Source organism: Ranitomeya variabilis, chromosome 4 (assembly GCF_051348905.1).
Source record: "Ranitomeya variabilis isolate aRanVar5 chromosome 4, aRanVar5.hap1, whole genome shotgun sequence".
Classification (NCBI taxonomy): domain Eukaryota; kingdom Metazoa; phylum Chordata; class Amphibia; order Anura; family Dendrobatidae; genus Ranitomeya; species Ranitomeya variabilis.
Genome location: NC_135235.1, coordinates 283,351,284 through 283,374,261, shown reverse-complemented (window position 1 = coordinate 283,374,261; position 22,978 = coordinate 283,351,284). Strand labels below are relative to the sequence as shown.

Here is a 22,978-nt window from a genome sequence, read left to right as displayed (position 1 = left end):
TAAAGAAAAAAAAATAAAAAATTATTCCCATAAATACATTTCTTTAGCTAAATAAAATAAAAAAAAAATAAAAGGACACATATTTAGTATTGCCGCGTCCGTAACGACCCAACCTATAAAACTGCCCCACTAGTTAACCCCTTCAGTAAACACCGTAAGAAAAAAAAAAAAAAAACGAGGCAAAAAACAACGCTTTATTATCATACCGCCGAACAAAAAGTGGAATAACATGCGATCAAAAAGACTGATATAAATAACCATGGTACCGCTGAAAACGTCATCTTGTCCCGCAAAAAACGAGCCGACATACAGCATCATCAGCAAAAAAATAAAAAAGTTATAGTCCTGAGAATAAAGCGATACCAAAATAATTATTTTTTCTATAAAATAGTTTTTATCGTATAAAAGCGCCAAAACATAAAAAAAATGATATAAATGAGATATCGCTGTAATCGTACTGACCCGACGACTAAAACGGCTTTATCAATTTTACCAAATGCGGAACGGTATAAACGCCTCCCCCAAAAGAAATTTCATGAATAGCTGGTTTTTGATCACTCTGCCTCACAAAAATCGGAATAAAAAGCGATCAAAAATTGTCACGTGTCCGAAAATGTTAGCAATAAAAACATCAACTCGTCCCGCAAAAAACAAGATCTCACATGACTCTGTGGACTCAAATATGGAAAAATTACAGCTCTCAAAATGTGGTAACGCAAAAAATATTTTTTGCAATGAAAAGCGTCTTTCAGTGTGTGACGGCTGCCAATCATAAAAATCCGCTAAATAACCCGCTATAAAAGTAAATCAAACCCCCCTTCATCACCCCCTTAGTTAGGGAAAATAAAAAAATAAAAAAAATGTATTTATTTCCATTTTCCCATTAGGGTTAGGGTTAGGGCTAGAGTTAGGACTAGAGTTAGGGTTAGGGCAAGGGTTAGGGTTAGGGCTAGGGTTGGGGCTAGGGTTAGGATTGGGGCTAGGGTTAGGGCTAGGGTTAGGGCTAGGGTTAGGGCTAGTGTTACGGCTAGGGTTAGGGCTAGTGATAGGGCTAGGGTTATTGTTAGGGCTAGGATTAGGGCTAGGGTTGGGGCTAGGGTTGGAGCTACAGTTAGGGTTGGGGCTAAAGATAGGGTTAGGGTTTGGATTACATTTATGGTTGGGAATAGGGTTGGGTGTGTCTGGGTTAGAGGAGTGGTTAGGGTTACTGTTGGGATTAGGGTAAGGGGTGTGTTTGGATTAGGTTTTCAGTTATAATTGGGGGGTTTCCACTGTTTAGGCACATCAGGGGCTCTCCAAACGGGACATGGCATCCGATCTGAATTCCAGCCAATTTTGCGTTGAAAAAGGAAAACAGTGCTCCTTCCCTTCAGAGCTCTCCCGTGTGCCCAAACAGGGGTTTACCCCAACATATGGGGTATCAGCGTACTCAGGACAAATTGGACATCATCTTTTGGGGTCCAATTTCTCCTGCTACCCTTGGGAAAATACAAAACTGGGGGCTAAAAAATAAGTTTTGTGGGAAAAAAAAGATTTTTTATTTTCACGGCTCTGCGTTGTAAACTGTAGTGAAACACTTGGGGGTTCAAAGTTCTCACAACACATCTAGATAAGTTCCTTGGGGGGTCTAGTTTCCAATATGGGGTCACTTGTGGGGGGTTTGTACTGTTTGGGTACATCAGGGGCTCTGCAAATGCAACGTGACACCTGCAGACCAATCCATTTAAGTCTGCATTCCAAATGGCGCTCCTTCCCTTCCGAGTTCTGTCATGCGCCCAAACAGTGGTTCCCCCCCACATATGGGGTATCAGCGTACTCAGGACAAATTGGACAACAACTTTTGGGGTCCAATTTATCCTGATACCCTTGTGAAAATACAAAACTGGGGGCTAAAAAATCATTTTTGTGAAAAAAAAAAAAAAAAGGAATTTTTATTTTCATGGCTCTGCGTTATAAACTGTAGTGAAACACTTGGGGGTTCAAAGCTCTCAAAACACATCTAGATAAGTTCCTTAGGGGGTCTACTTTCCAAAATGGTGTCACTTGTGGGGGTTTTAATGTTTAGGCACATCAGGGGCTCTCCAAACGCAACATGGCATCCCATCTTAATTCCAGTCAATTTTGCATTGAAAAGTAAAATAGCACTCCTTCCCTTCCGAGCTCTGCTATGCGCCCAAACAGTGGTTTACCCCCACATATGGGGTATTGTCGTACTCAGGACAAATTGCACAACAATTTTTGGGGTCCAATTTCTTCTCTTACCCTTGGGAAAATAAAAAATTGGGGTTGAAAAGATCATTTTTGTGAAAAAATATGATTTTTAATTTTTACGGCTCTGCATTATAAACTTCTGTGAAGCACTTGTTGGGTCAAAGTGCTCAACACACATCTAGATAAGTTCCTTAAGGGGTCTACTTTCCAAAATGGTGTCACTTGTGGGGGGTTTCAATGTTTAGGCACATCAGGGGCTCTCCAAATGCAACATGGCGTCCCATCTCAATTCCAGTCAATTTTGCATTGAAAAGTCAAACAGCGCTCCTTCCCTTCCGAGCTCTGCCCTGCGCCCAAACAATGGTTTACCCCCACATATGGGGTATCAGCGTACTCAGGACAAATTGTACAACAAATTTTGGGGTCTATTTTCTCCTGTTACCCTTGGTAAAATAAAACAAATTGGAGCTGAAATAATTTTTTTGTGAAAAAAAGTTAAATGTTCATTTTTATTTAAACATTCCAAAAATTCCTGTGAAACACCTGAAGGGTTAAAAAACTTCTTGAAAGTGGTTTTGAGTACCTTGAGGGGTGCAGTTTTTAGAATGGTGTCACACTTGGGTATTTTCTATCATATAGACCCCTCAAAATGACTTCAAATGAGATGTGGTCCCTAAAAAAAAATGGTGTTGTAAAAATGAGAAATTGCTGGTCAACTTTTAACCCTTATAACTCTGTCACAAAAAAAAATTTTGGTTCCAAAATTGTGCTGATGTAAAGTAGACATGTGGGAAATGTTACTTATTAAGTATTTTGCGTGACATATGTCTGTGATTTAAGGGCATAAAAATTCAAAGTTGGAAAATTGCAAAATTTTCAAAATTTTCGCCAAATATTTGTTTTTTTCACAAATAAACGCAAATTATATAGAAGAAATGTTACCACTATCATGAAGTACAATATGTCACGAGAAAACAGTGTCAGAATCGCCAAGATCCGTTGAAGCGTTCCAGAGTTATAACCTCATAAAAGGACAGTGGTCAGAATTGTAAAAATTGGCCCGGTCATTAACGTGCAAACCACCCTTGGGGGTGAAGGGGTTAAATGCTTTTTCCCTGCAAATTACCCCTATATCTGCAGGTACGGTAAATAGCATTTGTGGATGTAGCAGGTTCCCTTAAAGGGGTTGTCCATTTAGTGAACAACCCCTTACCACCTTTAGATCTTTCTGCTTTTCCCTTTCGTTTTTTGCTCCCCTTCTTCCCTGAGCCATAACTTTTTAATTTTTCCTTTAAAAAAAGTGCTATTGCACAATTTTTTTTTTTTAATGTATTTATTTACCATGTTCACTAAATACTAAAACTGACCTGTCATTATGATTCTCCAGGTCAGTATCAGTGCACAGATGCCAAACATGTATAGGTTGTTTTTTATTTAAGTGATGAAAAAAAATTCAGAAGTTTGTAAGAAGAAAAAAAGGTTGCTTATATCACCAGTAGATGGTGGCCCGATTCTAACTCATCGGGTATTCTAGAATATGTATGTCCACGTAGTATATTGCCCAGCCACGTAGTATATTGCCCAGCCACGTATGTCACAGGTTAAAAAAATAAAAAATAAACATATACTCACCTTCCACAGGCGCGTTGTAGTTCTGTCGCCTGTGTGGGGTGCAGACGGCAGCTTCCAGGCCCAGGGTGTGATGACGTCGCGGTCACGTGACCGTGACGTAATGGCAGGTCCTTTTCGCGCAGGCCTTGTGATGACATCGCGGTCACATGACCGTGTTGCGGTCACATGACCGTGACGTCATGGCAGGTCCTTCTCCCAGACCATCCTTGCCACCGGAACGTGCCGCTTCCATGGACCGGCCGAAGCATCGCGAGGAGCGGGAAAGACGGCGGAAGGTGAGTATCTAATGATTTTTTATTTTTTTTATTATTTTTAACATTAGATGTTTTTACTATTGACGCTGCATAGGCTGCGTCAATAGTAAAAACTTGGTCACACAGGGTTAATAGCGACGGTAACGGAGTGCGTTACCCCAGGCATAACGCGGTCCGTTACCGCCGGCATTAACCCTGTGTGAGCGGTGACTGGAGGGGTGTATGCAGGCGCCGGGCACTGAGTGCGGGGAATAAGGAGTGGCCATTTTCTTCTGGATTGTGCGCTTTGCTGATTGGTCGTGGCAAAACGCCCACGACCAATCGGCGACTTGGATTCCATGACAGACAGAGGCCGCGACCAATGAATATCCGTAACAGACAGAAAGACAAACGGAAGTGACCCTTAGACAATTATATAGTAGGTTTTCCAAGACCTGTAGCATGTCTGTTTTTCGTGATCTGGGGCTGGTGAGGGCTTATTTCTTGCACGCCAAGCTGGCATTTTTTTTATTATTTTGGGGTAGATAGGATGTTTTGATCGCCTGTTATTGCAATATTAATAATAATAATAATAATAATAATTTTATTTATATAGCGCCAACATATTCCGCAGCACTTTACAATTATAGAGGGGATTTGTACAGACAATAGACATTACAGCATAACAATAATCACAGTTCAAAACAGATACCAAGAGGAGCGAGGGCCCTGCTCGCAAGCCTACAATATTCCAGTGGCTCAAAAAAACGCAATTCTGGCTTTTCGATTTTTTTTTTATTTTTTTTTTAATTTTTTTTTCTCATTACACCATTTATTGATTTATGGGGTCAATTGCTGGGGGTTTCCACTGTTTAAGCACATCAGGGGCTCTCCAAATGCAACATTGCGTCCGCTTATTCTAGCAAATTTTACATTCAAAAAGTCAAATGGCGCTCCTTCTCTTCCGAGCCATGTTGTGCGCCCAAACAGTGGTTTTCACCCACATATGGGATATCGGCATTCTCAGGAGAAATTGCACAACAAACTTTGGGGGCCATTTTTTTTATCCTACCCTTGTGAAAATAACAAAAAATTGGGTCTAAAGTAACCTTTTTGTGACAAAAAGTTAAATGTTCATGTCATGACACAGCATTTATTCTTAATTATCCTGATGTATTATTTCAGGAGACCCAGGGACATGAGCTACAGTTCATGTGAGAATGAATGTTGACTCTTATTGTCAATTGAATTAATGTTCAATGGCTGCCATTTGTTGAATGGCTGCTGATTAGCTATTGTATCTGTCCTTGTATTGCAGTCATAGTATTGTTCCACTATCCTTGGGAAACAAAGGCACAGGATAGTTGAACAATGTTTAATATGTTGATGACCCATTGGTGCTCTGTAAATGTAAAGGACAATCTGTGCATGTTGTTTGAATACTCCAGCAGTGAGTACCTCCTTTCCCCAAGCCTGTATAGGAATGCCTGAATGAGGGTTGTGAACTATAAAAAGGAGGATTTGCCTGTGTTTAGAGAGACTCTGTGTGTTTAGAGAGACTTTACTTTACAGTAGCCATTGCATCATGGCTCCAACTGAAGAAATATGGAACTGCTTCACTGACCATCACTGAACCCTCAAAGACATTTAGAGAAGCCAGGTTGGGACAATAAAGTCACCTTACCTCGTACATCAATGGGCTGTCAGCTTCCTAAGCTTGTCGTTACTTTCTCTCGGTAATTGCCATTGCTGGGGGTAGTCGTCCCTGGAAGCCCCAAAGTTGCAGCTGCTCTAATCCCAGCGAGCCAGTGTGTTTATGACAAATAAACGCAAGTCCTATCAAAGAAATTTTACCACTAGCACAAAGTGCAATATGTCATGAGAAAAGAATATCAGTATCGGTGGGATCCATTGAAAAATGTCAGAGTTATTACCCCATAAAGTAACCGTGGTCAGAATTGTAAAATTTGGCCTGGTCAGGAAGGTATAACAAAGCAAAAAAAGTGGAAAATTAAAACATAACTTTTAATGCAAAAAAGTCAATAGGACAGCATAGAGGGTGGCAGGACTTTTTGTCCCTTTGTTACTAGCACTTAAACCTCCTTACACAAGCAATTCCCCTGATGACTTGAGCTTGGAAGAAACGCGACGGGACAACACAGGGAGAGTGCAGGGCATATGTTTACAGGGGTAGATGTGGACTGCCCTTGTAAGGGCAGGAGCTTGGGGGATAGCTTATTGCAGCCCCATAGGGATTGACATAGGGACTGTCATCACTTCATTAACCGGATGTTTACTTGACGAAAGAACACCCGGTGCTCCGATGCCTGCCTTATGGAATTGGTGAGACCGTTCCTTTTGTTTAACAGTTACAATATGCATGTCTTTTTGAATATGCTCAATACTGCTTATTGTTTCTATATGCGTCTGTTTGTATAGGGTCGGTTGCTGTGCTATATATACGGTGTACAGCTTCCTTGTTAACCTTATTCCAGATTGATTCCGCATTTATTGTCGGAAACTTTTAATCCTGTTTAGGGCCTGTCATCTTTTTCAAGTCCATTATATATGGTGGTGACTCGGCCCCGTATTATGTGTTCACTTGGGTGACTAGTTTTTATTTACTTTTTTGCATTAAAAGTTATGTTTTAATTTTCCACTTTTTTTGCTTTGTTATATCTAATTAGTAGTGGGAACATCTGTAGGAGTTACACTCTATATACAGACATTACCTTGCTTTGTTACTGGTCAGGAAGGTGCAAACAGTCTTGGGGGGTAATGGGGTTCAAAGGGGTCGTCAGGTTTTGTGATGAAAGTCTGCAGTCATTCTGTTATTGCAGACTTCTGCATCTTTACAGCGTGCACACTCAGGATTCTGCAGTGTTAACGGTGTGAGCCGGTGGTTACATGATCGCAACTATGTAATTTGCATATGTACAGTCATGTGCCGACTAGACTTGCATTGCCTTGCTCAATACAAATGAATAGAGTGAGGTCAAGCACGTCTAGTCGGACTGTGGCTGGAAGTACGCAAATCATATACTTGCAGTTACGTGGCTGCCTGCTCTCGGCAACATGGGAGAATCCTGACAGATTCATAGTGACTGCGTTCATTCACCACAACACCGGACAACCCCTTTAAGGCTGTATGTACATGGAATCTTTTTGTTGAGTATTTGAAGCAGAAACTGAATGGAAACACAAAGCTTTTGAGGCCCTTTGAGATTTGAAGGAGGATTTGGAGAATTTCTGCTCCAAAAACTATAGGTAGGGCTGCCATCTCCCTGTAAAAGGGCTGGGCTTACTCATATCAACAGCTGTCAGCCAGACCCCTCATTCGCAGGGCTGGAGTGGAGCTCCCTTGACCAAGGCTGATCATAAGCGATTGTGACAAGATTATCCCATAAAATGTATCCTACACTAGGAAGAAACGGTGTCTGGAGTCCACTTTTAGGAAGAGGTTAGCAGCTGTCAGAAGCTTCCCTGTGTGTTGACAGTGCACCTTTTAGGCCATGTTCGCACGTTGAGTTTTTGCTGCCTTTTTATTTTTTCCCTAAGGCAAAACTTGCTCTCTTGGCACTAAGAAACTTGCTTCAAAAAAGCAGGTTTTCCTTAGTTTTTGATGCGTTTTTTGTCAGGGTATATTTGCCTCTTGCATGGTTATAAAATTTAGTGCAGAAAAAAAAATCTGTGTTTTTGCACCGCAAGGAAGGGGTGAAAAAGCGCTGAAAGAAGTGACATGCTGCATGTTTCAAAAACCAAGATATTGGACAAAAAAAAACAAGCTGTATGCGTGAGATTTCTGAAATCTCATAGAATTTGCTGGTATTGCAAAATGCAGCGGAAAATTTGAATTAAAAAAAAAACACTGAAATAACGCAACTTGTGAACATAGCCTTAGGATGGAAAGGGGGCAGCGTAATATACCAGTGGATCGGACCACATGGTGGAGCTCAGCTGTGATGTCTCCTGTACGAGATGCAGCCCATTCCTGGTAATATAATAGTTTACTGTCTCCTAATTACATAATTTACCTTTTTTCTTTTTTTTTTATATCTTGGCAGATATTCATGGTGAATATTATTACTGCTTGCCTTCCGAAGGAATATAAGATCAATAACACCTGCTGCCCGATGTGTGATAAAGGTGGGTGGTTCTGAGATTTCCAATGATTTTCTTCTATTCTGTATTTTTACATGATGTTCAGTTTACAAAATGTGACTGTAAATATTCTATGTTTTGTAGCTTTAACCCCTTAACGACCGCTGATACGCCTTTTAAAGGCGGTAGTTAAGGGTACTTAAACCACAGCTCCGTTAATTAACGGCGCTGTGGAAAAAGTGAATAGCGCCCCCCAGAGTCGGATTTTCTCTGGGGTCTCAGTTACTGGGGGTAGCCGAGACACCAGAGAACATGATTCGGGGGGTTTTTACCGACCCCCGGGTTGAGATCGCTGGTAATTAACTGTTTACCGGCGGTGGCAAAAAAAACAAAACGCGATTTCCCATTTAATTTCTCTGTCCTCTGATGTGATCGCACATCAGAGGACAGAGAAATGGGGTCCCCGATCGCCCCCCGATACTCACCTGTCTCCCCGGTGCTCCTCGTGGCTCCCGATGGGCGCCGCCATCTTGTTCCGGCCAAAAAATGGCGGGTGCAATGCGCCCACCGGCCGGCACCCGGAAGATCTTTGGGGTCTCGGCTGCCGGGGGTAGCCGAGACCCCAAAGAACATGATCGGGGTCGGTTTTTACCAACCCCTGTTTTGCGATCGTCGGTAATTAACTGTTTACCGGTGACCGCAAAAAAAAAACAAAAAACTGTGTAATTCTCTGTCCTCTGATGTGATCGCACATCAGAGGACAGAGAAATAGGGGGATTCGGGGGACCCTGTTATACTTACCGGTGTCCCTAGGTCCTCCTGCGTCCCCTCCTGCCCGCCGGCTTCTTCATCCGGTAAGAAAATGGTGGGCGCATGCTCAGTGCGCCCGCCATGATCTGCCGGCCGTCAGCTAGAGGAGTTGGGGCTAAATTTAGGGTTAGGGTTGGGCTAAATTTAGGGTTAGGGTTGGGGCTAAATTTAGGGTTAGGGTTGGGGCTAAAGTTAGGATTAGGGTTGGGGCTAAAGTTAGGATTAGGGTTGGGGCTAAAGTTAGGGCTAGGGTTGCGGCTAAAGTTAGGGTTAGGGTTTAGATTAGGGTTGGCATTAGGGTTAGGTTTGGGATTAGGGTTAGGTTTGGGATTAGGGTTAAGGTTAGGGTTGGGATTAGGGTTAGGGGTGTATTGGGATTAGGGTTAGGTTTGAGGTTAGGGTTGAGATTAGGATTAGGGGTGTGTTGGATTTAGGGTTTTGATTAGGGTTGTTTTGGGGTTAGGGTTGTGATTATCGTTAGGGTTGTGATTAGGATTAGGGATCGGGTTGAGGTTAGAGGTGTGTTGGGGTTAGGGTTGGAGTTAGAATTGGGGGGTTTCCACTGTTTAGTTACATCAGGGGGTCTCCAAACACGACAGCCAATTTTGCGCTCAAAAAGTCAAATGGTGCTCTGTTATGATCCTGGTGGTAGGATCTCAAACTGACCAGACAAATATACCCTGAGTATATAGGACAAGTTCTGGGGATGTGGAAGCTATACTGACCGCAATCCTGATCCTATCCAAACACACTAAAGGCAGCTGTGGAACGTTACCTGAAAACCTAGACGTCTCGTCACAGCCTGAGAAACTGACTACCCCTAGAGAGAAAGCAAAGACCTCACTTGCCTCAGAGAAATGTACCCCAAAGTTTTAGATAGCCCCCCACAAATAATAACGGTGAGTCAAGGGGAAAACACAAACGTAGAGATGAAACAGATTTAGCAAATGAGGCCCGCTAATACTAGATAGGCAGAAAATAGATAGGTTTTTGTACTGACTGCACAGACACCTATCAAAAGTAAACCACGCAGAGAATACAAGAACCCCCACACCGACTCACGATGTGAGGGGCGCACTCTGCACCCCAGAACTAACCAGCAAGCAAAAAATCACATAAAAGCAAGCTGGGCTGAACTCATAATATAATGAGAAACGTTTTCAAGGAAATAATGAGAAACTGGAAAAGCAAACTTAGCTTCTCATAGCAGGAGACTGGTCACAAGGAATATTCAGGAGAGCACAGGATCAGGACTGAATACACCGACAGCAGGCGACAAGTAAAGGTCCAGGTGAGTTAAATAGGCCCAGCCTAGCAGGAGATGAAACAGCTGAGCCCAGCCAAGACCAGCCATATCGCTAAAGGCCACCAGAGGGAGCCCAAGAACAAACTCACACAGTACCACTCATGACCACAGGAGGGAGCCCGAGAACGGAATTCACAACAGTACCCCCCCCTTGAGGAGGGGTCACCGAACCCTCAACAGAGCTCCCAGGCCGATCAGGATGAGCCAAATGAAAGGCACGAACCAAATCGGCCGCATGGACATCGGAGGCGACAACCCAGGAATTATCCTCCTGACCATAACCCTTCCATTTCACTAAGTACTGAAGCCTCCGTCTCGAAATACGAGAATCCAAGATCTTCTCCGCCACATATTCCAACTCCCCCTCGACCAAGACCGGAGCAGGAGGATCAACAGAAGGGACCACAGGCACCACATATCTCCGCAACAATGACCTATGGAACACATTATGAATGGCAAACGATGTTTGGAGGTCCAAACGAAAAGACACAGGGTTGAGGATTTCCAAAATCTTATAAGGACCGATGAAACGAGGCTTGAACTTAGGAGAGGAAACCTTCATCGGGACATAACGAGAAGACAACCATACCAAATCCCCCACACGAAGTCGGGGACCCACACAGCGACGGCGGTTAGCAAAGCGCTGAGCCTTCTCTTGGGACAAAGTTAAATTGTCCACCACATGGTTCCAAATCTGCCGCAACCTATCCACCACAGAATCCACCCCAGGACAGTCAGAAGACTCAACCTGACCCAAGGAGAAACGAGGATGAAAACCAGAATTGCAAAAGAAAGGTGAAACCAAAGTAGCAGAACTAGCCCGATTATTGAGGGCGAACTCAGCCAATGGCAAAAAGGTCACCCAATCATCCTGGTCAGCAGAAACAAAACATCTCAAATAAGTTTCCAAGGTCTGATTAGTTCGTTCGGTTTGACCATTCGTCTGAGGATGGAAGGCTGACGAAAAAGACAATTCAATGCCCATCTTAGCACAAAAGGATCGCCAAAATCTGGACACAAACTGGGATCCTCTGTCGGACACAATGTTCTCCGGAATACCATGTAAACGAACCACATTCTGAAAAAACAATGGCACCAAATCGGAGGAGGAAGGCAACTTAGGCAACGGTACCAAATGGACCATTTTGGAAAAACGATTACAAACCACCCAGATGACAGACATCTTCTGAGAGACAGGAAGATCCGAAATAAAATCCATGGAAATATGCGTCCAAGGCCTCTTCGGGACAGGCAAAGGCAAAAGCAATCCACTGGCACGAGAACACGAAGGCTTGGCCCGAGCACAAATCCCACAGGACTGCACAAAGGAACGCACATCCCGCGACAAGGAAGGCCACCAAAAGGACTTAGCCACCAAATCTCTGGTACCAAAAATCCCAGAATGACCCGCCAACACTGAAGAATGAACCTCGGAAATAACTCTACTGGTCCATCTGTCTGGGACAAACAGTCTCTCCGGTGGACAACGGTCAGGTCTATTGGCCTGAAACTCCTGCAACACCCGTCGCAGATCAGGAGAGATAGCAGACAAAATCACCCCCTCTTTGAGAATACCAGTCGGTTCAGAAACTTCCGGGGAGTCAGGTACAAAACTCCTAGAAAGGGCATCAGCCTTCACGTTTTTCGAACCCGGAAGATATGAAACCACGAAATTGAAACGAGAGAAAAACAGCGACCATCGAGCCTGTCTCGGATTCAACCGTTTGGCAGACTCGAGATAAGTCAAATTCTTGTGATCCGTCAAGACCACCACACGATGCTTGGCTCCCTCAAGCCAATGTCGCCACTCCTCAAATGCCCACTTCATTGCCAACAACTCTCGATTACCAACATCATAATTCCGCTCGGCAGGCGAAAACTTTCTTGAAAAGAAAGCACATGGTCTCATCACGGAGCCATCAGAGCTTCTCTGCGACAAAACAGCCCCTGCTCCAATCTCTGAAGCATAAACCTCGACCTGAAAGGGAAGAGAGACATCGGGCCGGCGCAAGACAGGAGCCGAAGAAAACTGACGTTTCAACTCCTGAAAGGCCTCCACGGCCGCAGGAGACCAATTCGTCAAATCAGAACCCTTCTTGGTCAAATCCGTCAAAGGCTTCACCACACTAGAAAAATTGGTGATGAAGCGACGGTAAAAATTAGCAAAACCCAAGAACTTCTGAAGACTCTTCACAGATGTAGGTTGAGTCCAGTCATGAATAGCCTGGACCTTGACTGGATCCATCTCGATAGTAGAAGGAGAAAAAATAAAGCCCAAAAAGGAAACCTTCTGGACTCCGAAGAGACATTTAGAGCCCTTCACAAACAAGGCATTGGCACGCAGGACCTGAAATACCATCCTGACCTGCTTCACATGAGACTCCCAATCATCCGAAAAGACCAAAATATCATCCAGGTACACAATCATAAATCTATCCAGGTACTCTCAGAAGATATCGTGCATGAAGGACTGAAACACAGAGGGGGCATTAGAAAGCCCAAAAGGCATCACCAAGTACTCAAAATGGCCTTCGGGTGTATTAAATGCTGTTTTCCATTCATCGCCCTGCTTTATACGCACAAGATTATACGCTCCACGAAGATCTATCTTGGTGAACCAACTGGCCCCCCTAATCCGGGCAAACAGATCGGACAACAGTGGCAAGGGATACTGAAATTTGACCGTGATGTTATTTAGAAGGCGATAATCTATACAGGGTCTCAGAGAACCATCCTTCTTGGCCACAAAAAAGAACCCCGCACCCAAAGGGGACGAGGACGGGCGAATATGTCCCTTCTCCAAGGACTCCTTTATATAACTCCGCATAGCGGTATGTTCTGCTACAGACAAATTAAAAAGTCGTCCCTTAGGGAACTTACTACCAGGAATCAGATTTATGGCACAATCACAATCCCTATGAGGAGGTAGGGCACTGGATTTGGGCTCATCAAATACATCCTGGTAGTCCGACAAAAATTCAGGGACTTCAGAAGGAGTAGAAGAAGCAATTGACACCAAAGGAGCATCGCCATGAATCCCCTGGCAACCCCAACTTGACACAGACATTGCTTTCCAATCCAGGACTGGATTATGAGCCTGCAGCCATGGCAGACCGAACACGACAACATCATGCAAATTATGTAGCACCAGAAAGCGAATTACCTCCTGATGTACAGGAGCCATGCACATGGTCAATTGAGTCCAGGACTGAGGTTTATTCTTGGCCAATGGTGTAGCATCCATTCCCTTTAGCGGAATAGGGAATTGTAAAGGCTCCAAGATAAGGGTGCACAGGTTTGCGCTCCCGCAAACGCCGATCAATCTGAATGGCCAAAGACATTGACTCATTCAGACCCGCCGGCGTGGGGAACCCCACCATAACATCTTTAAGGGCTTCAGAAAGACCCTTTCTGAAAATCGCCGCCAGGGCGCACTCATTCCACTGAGTGAGCACTGACCACTTCCTAAATTTCTGACAATAAACCTCTGCTTCATCCCGACCCTGAGAGAGAGAGCCAGCAAAACCTTCTCTGCTTGGTCTACCAGATTTGGTTCCTCATAAAGCACTCCAAGCGCCAGAAAAAACGCATCAACATTTAGCAGTGCCGGATCTCCTGGCGCCAAAGAGAATGCCCAATCTTGAGGGTCACCCCGCAACAAAGAAATAACAATTTTGACTTGCTGAACAGAGTCGCCAGATGAGCGAGGTCTCAGAGAAAGGAATAACTTACAATTATTCTTAAAGTTCAAAAACCTAGATCTATCTCCGGAGAACAGCTCAGGAATAGGTATTTTAGGCTCAGACATAGGACTGCGGACTACATAATCCTGAATGCCCTGTACCCTTGCAGTGAGATGATCCACACTAGAAGACAGACTCTGAATGTCCATATTAGTAGCTGCATACAGAACCACCCAGAGATTAAGGGGAGGAGAGAGGCAAAACACAGTGCAGAGGGAAAAAAAAAAAAAAAAAGACCTTAAAATTTCTCTTCTCCCTCTTTAGCTGCATTAACACTTTTGGGCCTGCTGTACTGTTATGATCCTGGTGGTAGGATCTCAAACTGACCAGACAAATATACCCTGAGTATATAGGACAAGTTCTGGGGATGTGGAAGCTATAGTGACCGCAATCCTGATCCTATCCAAACACACTAATGGCAGCTGTGGAACGTTACCTGAAATCCTAGACGTCTCGTCACAGCCTGAGAAACTGACTACCCCTAGAGAGAAAGCAAAGACCTCACTTGCCTCAGAGAAATGTACCCCAAAGTTTTAGATAGCACCCCACAAATAATAACGATGAGTCAAGGGGAAAACACAAACGTAGAGATGAAACAGATTTAGCAAATGAGGCCCGCTAATACTAGATAGGCAGAAAATAGATAGTTTTTGTACTGACTGCACAGACACCTATCAAAAGTAAACCACGCAGAGAATACAAGAACCCCCACATCGACTCACGATGTGAGGGGCGCACTCTGCACCCCAGAACTAACCAGCAAGCAAAAAATCACATAAAAGCAAGCTGGGCTGAACTCATAATATAATGAGAAACGTTTTCAAGGAAATAATGAGAAACTGGAAAAGCAAACTTAGCTTCTCATAGCAGGAGACTGGTCACAAGGAATATTCAGGAGAGCACAGGATCATGACTGAATACACCGACAGCAGGCGACAAGTAAAGGTCCAGGTGAGTTAAATAGGCCCAGCCTAGCAGGAGATGAAACAGCTGAGCCCAGCCAAGACCAGCCATATCGCTAAAGGCCACCAGAGGGAGCCCAAGAACAAACTCACACAGTACCACTCATGACCACAGGAGGGAGCCCGAGAACGGAATTCACAACAGTGCTCCCTCCCTTCTGAGCTATGCCGTGCGCCCAAACAGTGGTTTACCCCCACATGTGGGGCATCAGCGTACTCGGAATAAATTGCACAACAACTTTTGGGTCCAATTTCTCCTTTTAGCTTTGTGAAAATAAAAACTTGTGGTCGAAAAGGTCATTTGTGTGTAAACAAATGCGATTTTTTTATTTTTTTTATTTTCACGGTTCTACGTTATAAACTTTTGTGAAGCACTTGGGGGCTCAAAGTGCTCACCACACATCTAGATAAGTTCCTTAAGGGGTCTAGTTTCCAAAATGGGGTCACTTGTGGGGGGTTTCCACTGTTTAGGCACATCAGGGGCTCTCTAAACGTGACATGGCATCCGATCTCAATTCCAGCCAGTTCTGCATTGAAAAAGTCAAACGGCGCTCCTTCTCTTCCAAGCTCTGTGGTGCGCCCAAACAGTGGTTTACCCCACATATGGGGTATCGGCGTATTCAGGAGAAATTGCACAACAAAATTTATGGTTAAATTTCTGTTTTTACACTTGTGAAAATAAAAAAAAAATGGTTCTGAAGTAAAACGTTTGCAAAAAAAAGTTAAATGTTCATTTTTTTTCCTTCCATATTGTTTCAGTTCCTGTGAAGCACTTAAAGGGTTAATAAAGTTCTTGAATGTGGTTTTGAGCCCCTGGAGGGGTGCAGTTTTTAGAATGGTGTCACACTTGGCTATTTTCTATCATTTAGACCCCTCAAAATGACTTCAAATGTGATGTGGTCCCTAAAAAAAAAAAAAATGGTGTTGTAAAAATGAGAAATTGCTGGTCAACTTTTAACCCTTAACTCCCTAACAAAAAAAAAAATTGTTTCCAAAATTGTGCTGATGTAAAGTAGACATGTGGGAAATGTTATTTATTAACTATTTTTTGTGACATATCTCTCTGATTTAAGGGCATAAAAATACAAAGTTTGAAAATTGCAAAATGTTAAAAATGTTCAACATATTTCCGTTTTTTCATAAATAATCGCAAGTAATATCGAAGAAATGTTACCACTAACACGAAGTACAATATGTCACGAAAAAGCAATCTCAGAATCAGCAGGATCTGTTAAAGCGTTCCAGAGTTATAACCTCAAAGTGACAGTGGTCAGAATTGTAAAAATTGGCTCGGTCATTAAGTACCAAATTGGCTCTGTCACTAAGGGGTTAACTGTTTTGGCAACTAAGGCTACTTTCACACATTAGTTTTTTGATGCGACATATCCGTTTTTCTGCTGGATCTGTTTTTATTTTTAACTCGGGGAGAGAGAGAGAAGAGATATTCCAGAATGGAAAAATGATTTTTGTGAAAAAACGGATCCGGTCATCAGATTCATATCACCTTACGTTTCATACGTTTTTGGCCAGATCAGTCGTTCTGCGGTTTTCCGCCGGACAGAAAAAACAGATGAAACGTTAGGACATCAGGCGCTATCCAGTGCTAATACAACTCAATGAGAAAAAAACGGATCCGGCAGGAAAAAAGGATCCGTTTTTTGAAAAAATTCTCCGGATTGTACCTGATGCAAAAAAGCTGATGTGTGAAAGTAGCCTATCTGCAAACATTTCGGAAACACCATAGACCGATGTGTAATGGCCAGGCCCATATTTGCCATTAGGCTCCAGGGCTCCGGTGCCTAGAACGGCGGGTTGCAGGGGGTGGCACAAAAGAGGGAGGTGTGTGTTTTTTATTTCTTTTTTCTTTTTTTTTTTTTTCTTTTTTTGTAAACCTCCGCCTTCATTAGACAATGTGATAAATCCACTGTCTTTTCGGAGGAGGGAGCATGCAACGCCATTCATTTGTAGTTGCGTCTTTAAGACACGAATACAAATAAACCATGAACTCAGGGATCTGATTGACACGGGAAGTACTAGTGTTGACACTTCCATGTTAGTAGAGCAACAATCAGCTTCTTGCTCTTAGATGCATCCAAATGCTGCTGACGTACCTGCAGTGTAATAGTATGCAGGTACTGAGTATGTCACCACGGAATAGACAGACCAACCGTTGAGGGGTTTAATAACAGGAATCAGGTTCTCCTCGCATGGAGGAAGCAATGGAAAATAACTAGCAATAAAACCGTGCAAAAATATGGGAGTGAAACAATGTAACCTGTTGTGAATTTGGATTCTGGGCTCCCCCGGTGGCTACTGGTGGAATTGAACTTGTGACATCATCTTCCCTGTTCACCTGTTCTGATTAGATCTGGGTGTCGCTATATAACCTGGCTTCTCTGTTAGATGCTTGCCGGTCAACAATGTTATCAGAAGCCTCTCTGTGCTTGTTCCTGCTCCCAGACATCTACTAGATAAGTTGGACATTCGTCCATGTTTTGTTTTTGTATTTTGGTTCCAGTTCACAGCTGCAGTTTCGTTACTGTGTCTGGAAAGCTCTTGTTGATCAGGAATTGCCACTCTGGTATTATGAGTTAATGCCAGAGTCCTAAAGTAATTTCTGGATGTGTTTTGTTAGGGTTTTCTACTGACCATGAAAGTATGCTTTCTGTCTTCTGCTATCTAGAAAGCGGACCTCAAATTTGCTAAAACTATTTTCCTGCTGCGTTTGTTGTTTCATCTCATATCACCGCCAATATATGTGGGGGGCCTCTGTCTCCTTTTTTGGGCATTTCTCTAGAGGTGAGTCAGGTCTTATATTTCCCTCTGCTAGCATTATTTAGTTCTCCGGCCGGCGCTGGGCATATAGGGATAAAAAGTAGGACATGCTACCTGGCTACTTCTAGATGATGCGGTAGGTTTAGTTCATGGTCAGTATAGTTACATCTTCCAAGAGCTTGTTCCTATTGAGGCTTATGCTAGTTCTCTGGCCATGGAGATCATGACAGTTTGACCGGCCCACTAAAGGGTTAAAATCCTTGGCTGAGAAAGGAGAGAAATAAGAAGTCTGCTGAAAATTTTTTTTTTTTTTTTTTTTTCTCTAGTAGTTAGTGTGCTCTTAATTGGATCACTTGCCAGTCTGTCTATGCTGCAGTCTTTCTTTTTTTTCTCTCTCCTTCTAATCTTTGAATGGCTCTATGTTCACCTGTCTATAATGGATCTACAGAGTGTAACTGCAGGTTTGAATAATCTCGCCACGAAAGTGCAAAGTTTGCAGGATTTTGTTGTTCATGCTCCGGTATCAGAGCCGAGAATTCCTTTGCCGGAATTCTTCTCAGGGAATAGATCTAGCTTTCAGAATTTTAGAAATAATTGTAAGTTATTTTTGTCCCTGAAATCTCGTTCTGCTGGAGACCCTGCACAGCAGGTTGGGATTGTGATTTCCTTGCTCCGCGGCGACCCTCAAGATTGGGCTTTTGCATTGGCACCAGGGGATCCTGCGTTGCGCAATGTGGATGCGTTTTTTCTGGCCTTGGGCTTGCTGTATGAGGAACCTCATTTGGAACTTCAGGCAGAAAAAACTTTGATGTCCCTATCGCAGGGGCAAGATGAAGCTGAAATTTACTGCCAAAAATTCCGTAAATGGTCTGTGCTTACTCAGTGGAATGAGTGTGCCTTGGCGGCTACTTTCAGAGAGGGTCTTTCTGATGCCATTAAGGATGTTATGGTGGGGTTCCCTGTGCCTGCAAGTCTGAATGAGTCCATGACAATGGCCATTCAGATCGATAGGCGTCTGCGGGAGCGCAAACCAGTGCACCATCTGGCGGTGTCCACTGAGAAGACGCCAGAAAACATGCAGTGTGATAGAATTCTGTCCAGAAGCGAGCGGCAGAATTTTAGACGGAAAAATGGGTTGTGTTTCTATTGTGGGGATTCTACTCATGTTATATCAGCATGCTTTAAGCGTACTAAAAAGCTTGATAAATCCGTTCCCATTGGCACTTTACAGTCTAAATTTATTTTGTCTGTGACCCTGATTTGCTCTTTGTCATCTATTACTACGGACGCCTATATCGACTCTGGCGCCGCTTTGAGTCTTATGGATTGGTCCTTTGCCAATCGTTGTGGGTATGATTTAGAGCCTTTGGAGACTCTTATTCCTCTGAAGGGGATTGACTCCACCCCATTGGCTAATAATAAACCACAATACTGGACACAAGTGACTATGTGTATTAATCCGGATCACCAGGAGACTATTCGTTTTCTGGTGCTGTATAATCTACATGATGATTTGGTGCTGGGATTGCCATGGCTGCAGTCTCACAACCCAGTCCTTGACTGGAGAGCTATGTCTGTGTTGAGCTGGGGATGTAAGGGGACTCATGGGGACGTACCTTTGGTGTCCATTTCATCATCTATTCCCTCTGAAATCCCTGAGTTCCTGTCTGATTATCGTGACGTCTTTGAAGAACCCAAGCTGGGTTCACTACCTCCGCACCGTGAGTGCGATTGTGCTATAGATTTAATTCCGGGTAGTAAATACCCAAAGGGTCGTTTATTTAATCTGTCTGTGCCTGAACATACTGCTATGCGAGAATATATAAAGGAGTCCTTGGAAAAGGGACATATTCGTCCATCGTCATCTCCCTTAGGAGCCGGTTTTTTCTTTGTGTCAAAAAAAGACGGCTCTTTGAGACCATGTATTGATTATCGGCTTTTGAATAAAATCACGGTTAAATATCAATACCCATTGCCGTTGCTGACTGATTTGTTTGCTCGCATAAAGGGGGCCAAGTGGTTCTCTAAGATTGATCTCCGTGGGGCGTATAATTTGGTGCGGATCAGGCAGGGGGATGAGTGGAAAACCGCATTTAATACGCCCGAGGGCCACTTTGAGTATTTGGTGATGCCTTTTGGTCTTTCTAATGCCCCTTCAGTCTTCCAGTCCTTTATGCATGATATTTTCCGCGATTTTTTGGATAAATTTATGATAGTGTATCTGGATGATATTCTGATTTTTTCGGATGATTGGGACTCTCATGTCCGGCAAGTTAAGAGGGTTTTTCAGGTTTTGCGGTCTAATTCTCTGTGTGTCAAGGGTTCTAAGTGCGTTTTTGGGGTTCAGAGAATTTCCTTTTTGGGATATATTTTTTCTCCCTCTTCCATTGAGATGGATCCTGTCAAGGTTCAGGCTATTTGTGATTGGACGCAGCCCTCTTCTCTTAAAAGTCTTCAGAAATTTTTGGGCTTTGCCAACTTTTATCGTCGATTTATTTCTGGTTTTTCGGATGTCGTTAAGCCATTGACCGATTTGACTAGACAGGGTGCTGATGTTGCTAATTGGTCCCCTGATGCTGTGGAGGCCTTTCAGGAGCTTAAGCGCCGTTTTTCTTCTGCCCCTGTGTTGCGTCAGCCTGATGTGACTCTTCCTTTTCAGGTTGAGGTCGACGCTTCTGAGATCGGGGCTGGGGCAGTGTTGTCGCAGAAAAGTTCTGACTGCGCCGTGATGAGGCCTTGTGCCTTCTTTTCCCGTAAATTTTCGCCCGCTGAGCGGAATTATGATGTTGGGAATCGGGAGCTTTTGGCCATGAAGTGGGCGTTTGAGGAGTGGCGCCATTGGCTCGAGGGGGCCAGACATCAGGTGGTGGTATTGACTGACCACAAAAATTTGATCTATCTTGAGACCGCCAGGCGCCTGAATCCTAGACAGGCGCGCTGGTCATTATTTTTCTCTCGGTTTAATTTTGTGGTATCGTACCTACCGGGTTCTAAGAATGTTAAGGCGGATGCCCTTTCTAGGAGTTTTGAGCCTGATTCACCCGGCAACTCTGACCCCACAGGTATTCTTAAGGAGGGAGTTATCTTGTCAGCCGTTTCTCCAGACCTGCGGCGGGCCTTGCAGGAGTTTCAGGCGGATAGACCGGATCGTTGTCCGCCTGATAGGTTGTTTGTTCCTGATGATTGGACTAGTAGAGTCATCTCTGAGGTACATTCTTCTGCATTGGCAGGTCATCCTGGAATTTTTGGTACCAGGGATTTGGTGGCAAGATCCTTCTGGTGGCCTTCCCTGTCACGAGATGTGCGAGGCTTTGTGCAGTCTTGTGACGTTTGTGCTCGGGCCAAGCCTTGTTGTTCTCGGGCTAGTGGATTATTGTTGCCCTTGCCTATTCCTAAGAGGCCTTGGACACACATCTCGATGGATTTTATTTCAGATCTGCCTGTTTCTCAGAAGATGTCTGTCATCTGGGTGGTGTGTGACCGTTTTTCTAAGATGGTCCATTTGGTTCCCCTGCCCAAATTGCCTTCTTCTTCCGAGTTGGTGCCCCTGTTTTTTCAAAATGTTGTTCGTTTGCATGGTATTCCTGAGAATATCGTTTCTGACAGAGGAACCCAATTTGTGTCTAGATTTTGGCGGGCATTCTGTGCTAGGATGGGCATAGATTTGTCTTTTTCGTCTGCTTTTCACCCTCAGACTAATGGCCAGACCGAGCGGACTAATCAGACCCTGGAGACATATCTGAGGTGTTTTGTGTCTGCTGACCAGGATGATTGGGTTGCTTTTTTGCCATTGGCGGAGTTCGCCCTCAATAATCGGGCCAGCTCTGCCACTTTGGTGTCCCCGTTTTTCTGTAATTCGGGGTTCCACCCTCGATTTTCCTCCGGTCAGATGGAATCCTCGGATTGTCCTGGAGTGGATGCGGTGGTGGAGAGATTGCATCATATCTGGGGGCAGGTGATGGACAATTTAAAGTTGTCCCAAGAGAAGACTCAGCTTTTTGCCAACCGTCACCGTCGTGTTGGTCCTCGGCTTTGTGTTGGAGATTTGGTGTGGTTGTCTTCTCGTTTTGTCCCTATGAGGGTCTCATCTCCTAAGCTTAAGCCTCGGTTCATCGGTCCGTATAAAATATTGGAGATTCTTAACCCTGTTTCCTTCCGTTTGGACCTCCCTGCATCCTTTTCTATTCATAACGTTTTTCATCGGTCGTTATTGCGCAGGTATGAGGCACCGGTTGTGCCTTCCGTTGAGCCTCCTGCTCCGGTGTTGGTTGAGGGTGAGTTGGAGTACGTTGTGGAAAAAATCCTAGACTCCCGTGTTTCCAGACGGAGACTCCAGTATCTGGTCAAGTGGAAGGGATACGGCCAGGAGGATAATTCTTGGGTCACTGCATCTGATGTTCATGCCTCTGATCTGGTTCGTGCCTTTCATAGGGCCCATCCTGATCGCCCTGGTGGTTCTGGTGAGGGTTCGGTGCCCCCTCCTTGAGGGGGGGGTACTGTTGTGAATTTGGATTCTGGGCTCCCCCGGTGGCTACTGGTGGAATTGAACTTGTGACATCATCTTCCCTGTTCACCTGTTCTGATTAGATCTGGGTGTCGCTATATAACCTGGCTTCTCTGTTAGATGCTTGCCGGTCAACAATGTTATCAGAAGCCTCTCTGTGCTTGTTCCTGCTCCCAGACATCTACTAGATAAGTTGGACATTCGTCCATGTTTTGTTTTTGTATTTTGGTTCCAGTTCACAGCTGCAGTTTCGTTACTGTGTCTGGAAAGCTCTTGTTGATCAGGAATTGCCACTCTGGTATTATGAGTTAATGCCAGAGTCCTAAAGTAATTTCTGGATGTGTTTTGTTAGGGTTTTCTACTGACCATGAAAGTATGCTTTCTGTCTTCTGCTATCTAGAAAGCGGACCTCAAATTTGCTAAAACTATTTTCCTGCTGCGTTTGTTGTTTCATCTCATATCACCGCCAATATATGTGGGGGGCCTCTGTCTCCTTTTTTGGGCATTTCTCTAGAGGTGAGTCAGGTCTTATATTTCCCTCTGCTAGCATTATTTAGTTCTCCGGCCGGCGCTGGGCATATAGGGATAAAAAGTAGGACATGCTACCTGGCTACTTCTAGATGATGCGGTAGGTTTAGTTCATGGTCAGTATAGTTACATCTTCCAAGAGCTTGTTCCTATTGAGGCTTATGCTAGTTCTC

General features: G+C 44.0%; 1 protein-coding gene across 2 annotated transcripts in view; it reads left to right on the top strand.

The window, feature by feature from the left end:
- The window catches only part of LOC143768831 (tumor necrosis factor receptor superfamily member 14-like), a 126,665-nt gene that overhangs the window by 16,000 nt on the left and 87,687 nt on the right, over positions 1-22,978 (top strand). For both annotated transcript variants that reach the window (XM_077257462.1, XM_077257461.1), the window contains exon 2: positions 8,141-8,222. In XM_077257462.1, the coding sequence (XP_077113577.1) occupies positions 8,141-8,222 (82 nt within the window). The remainder of the gene's footprint in view (positions 1-8,140; positions 8,223-22,978) is intronic.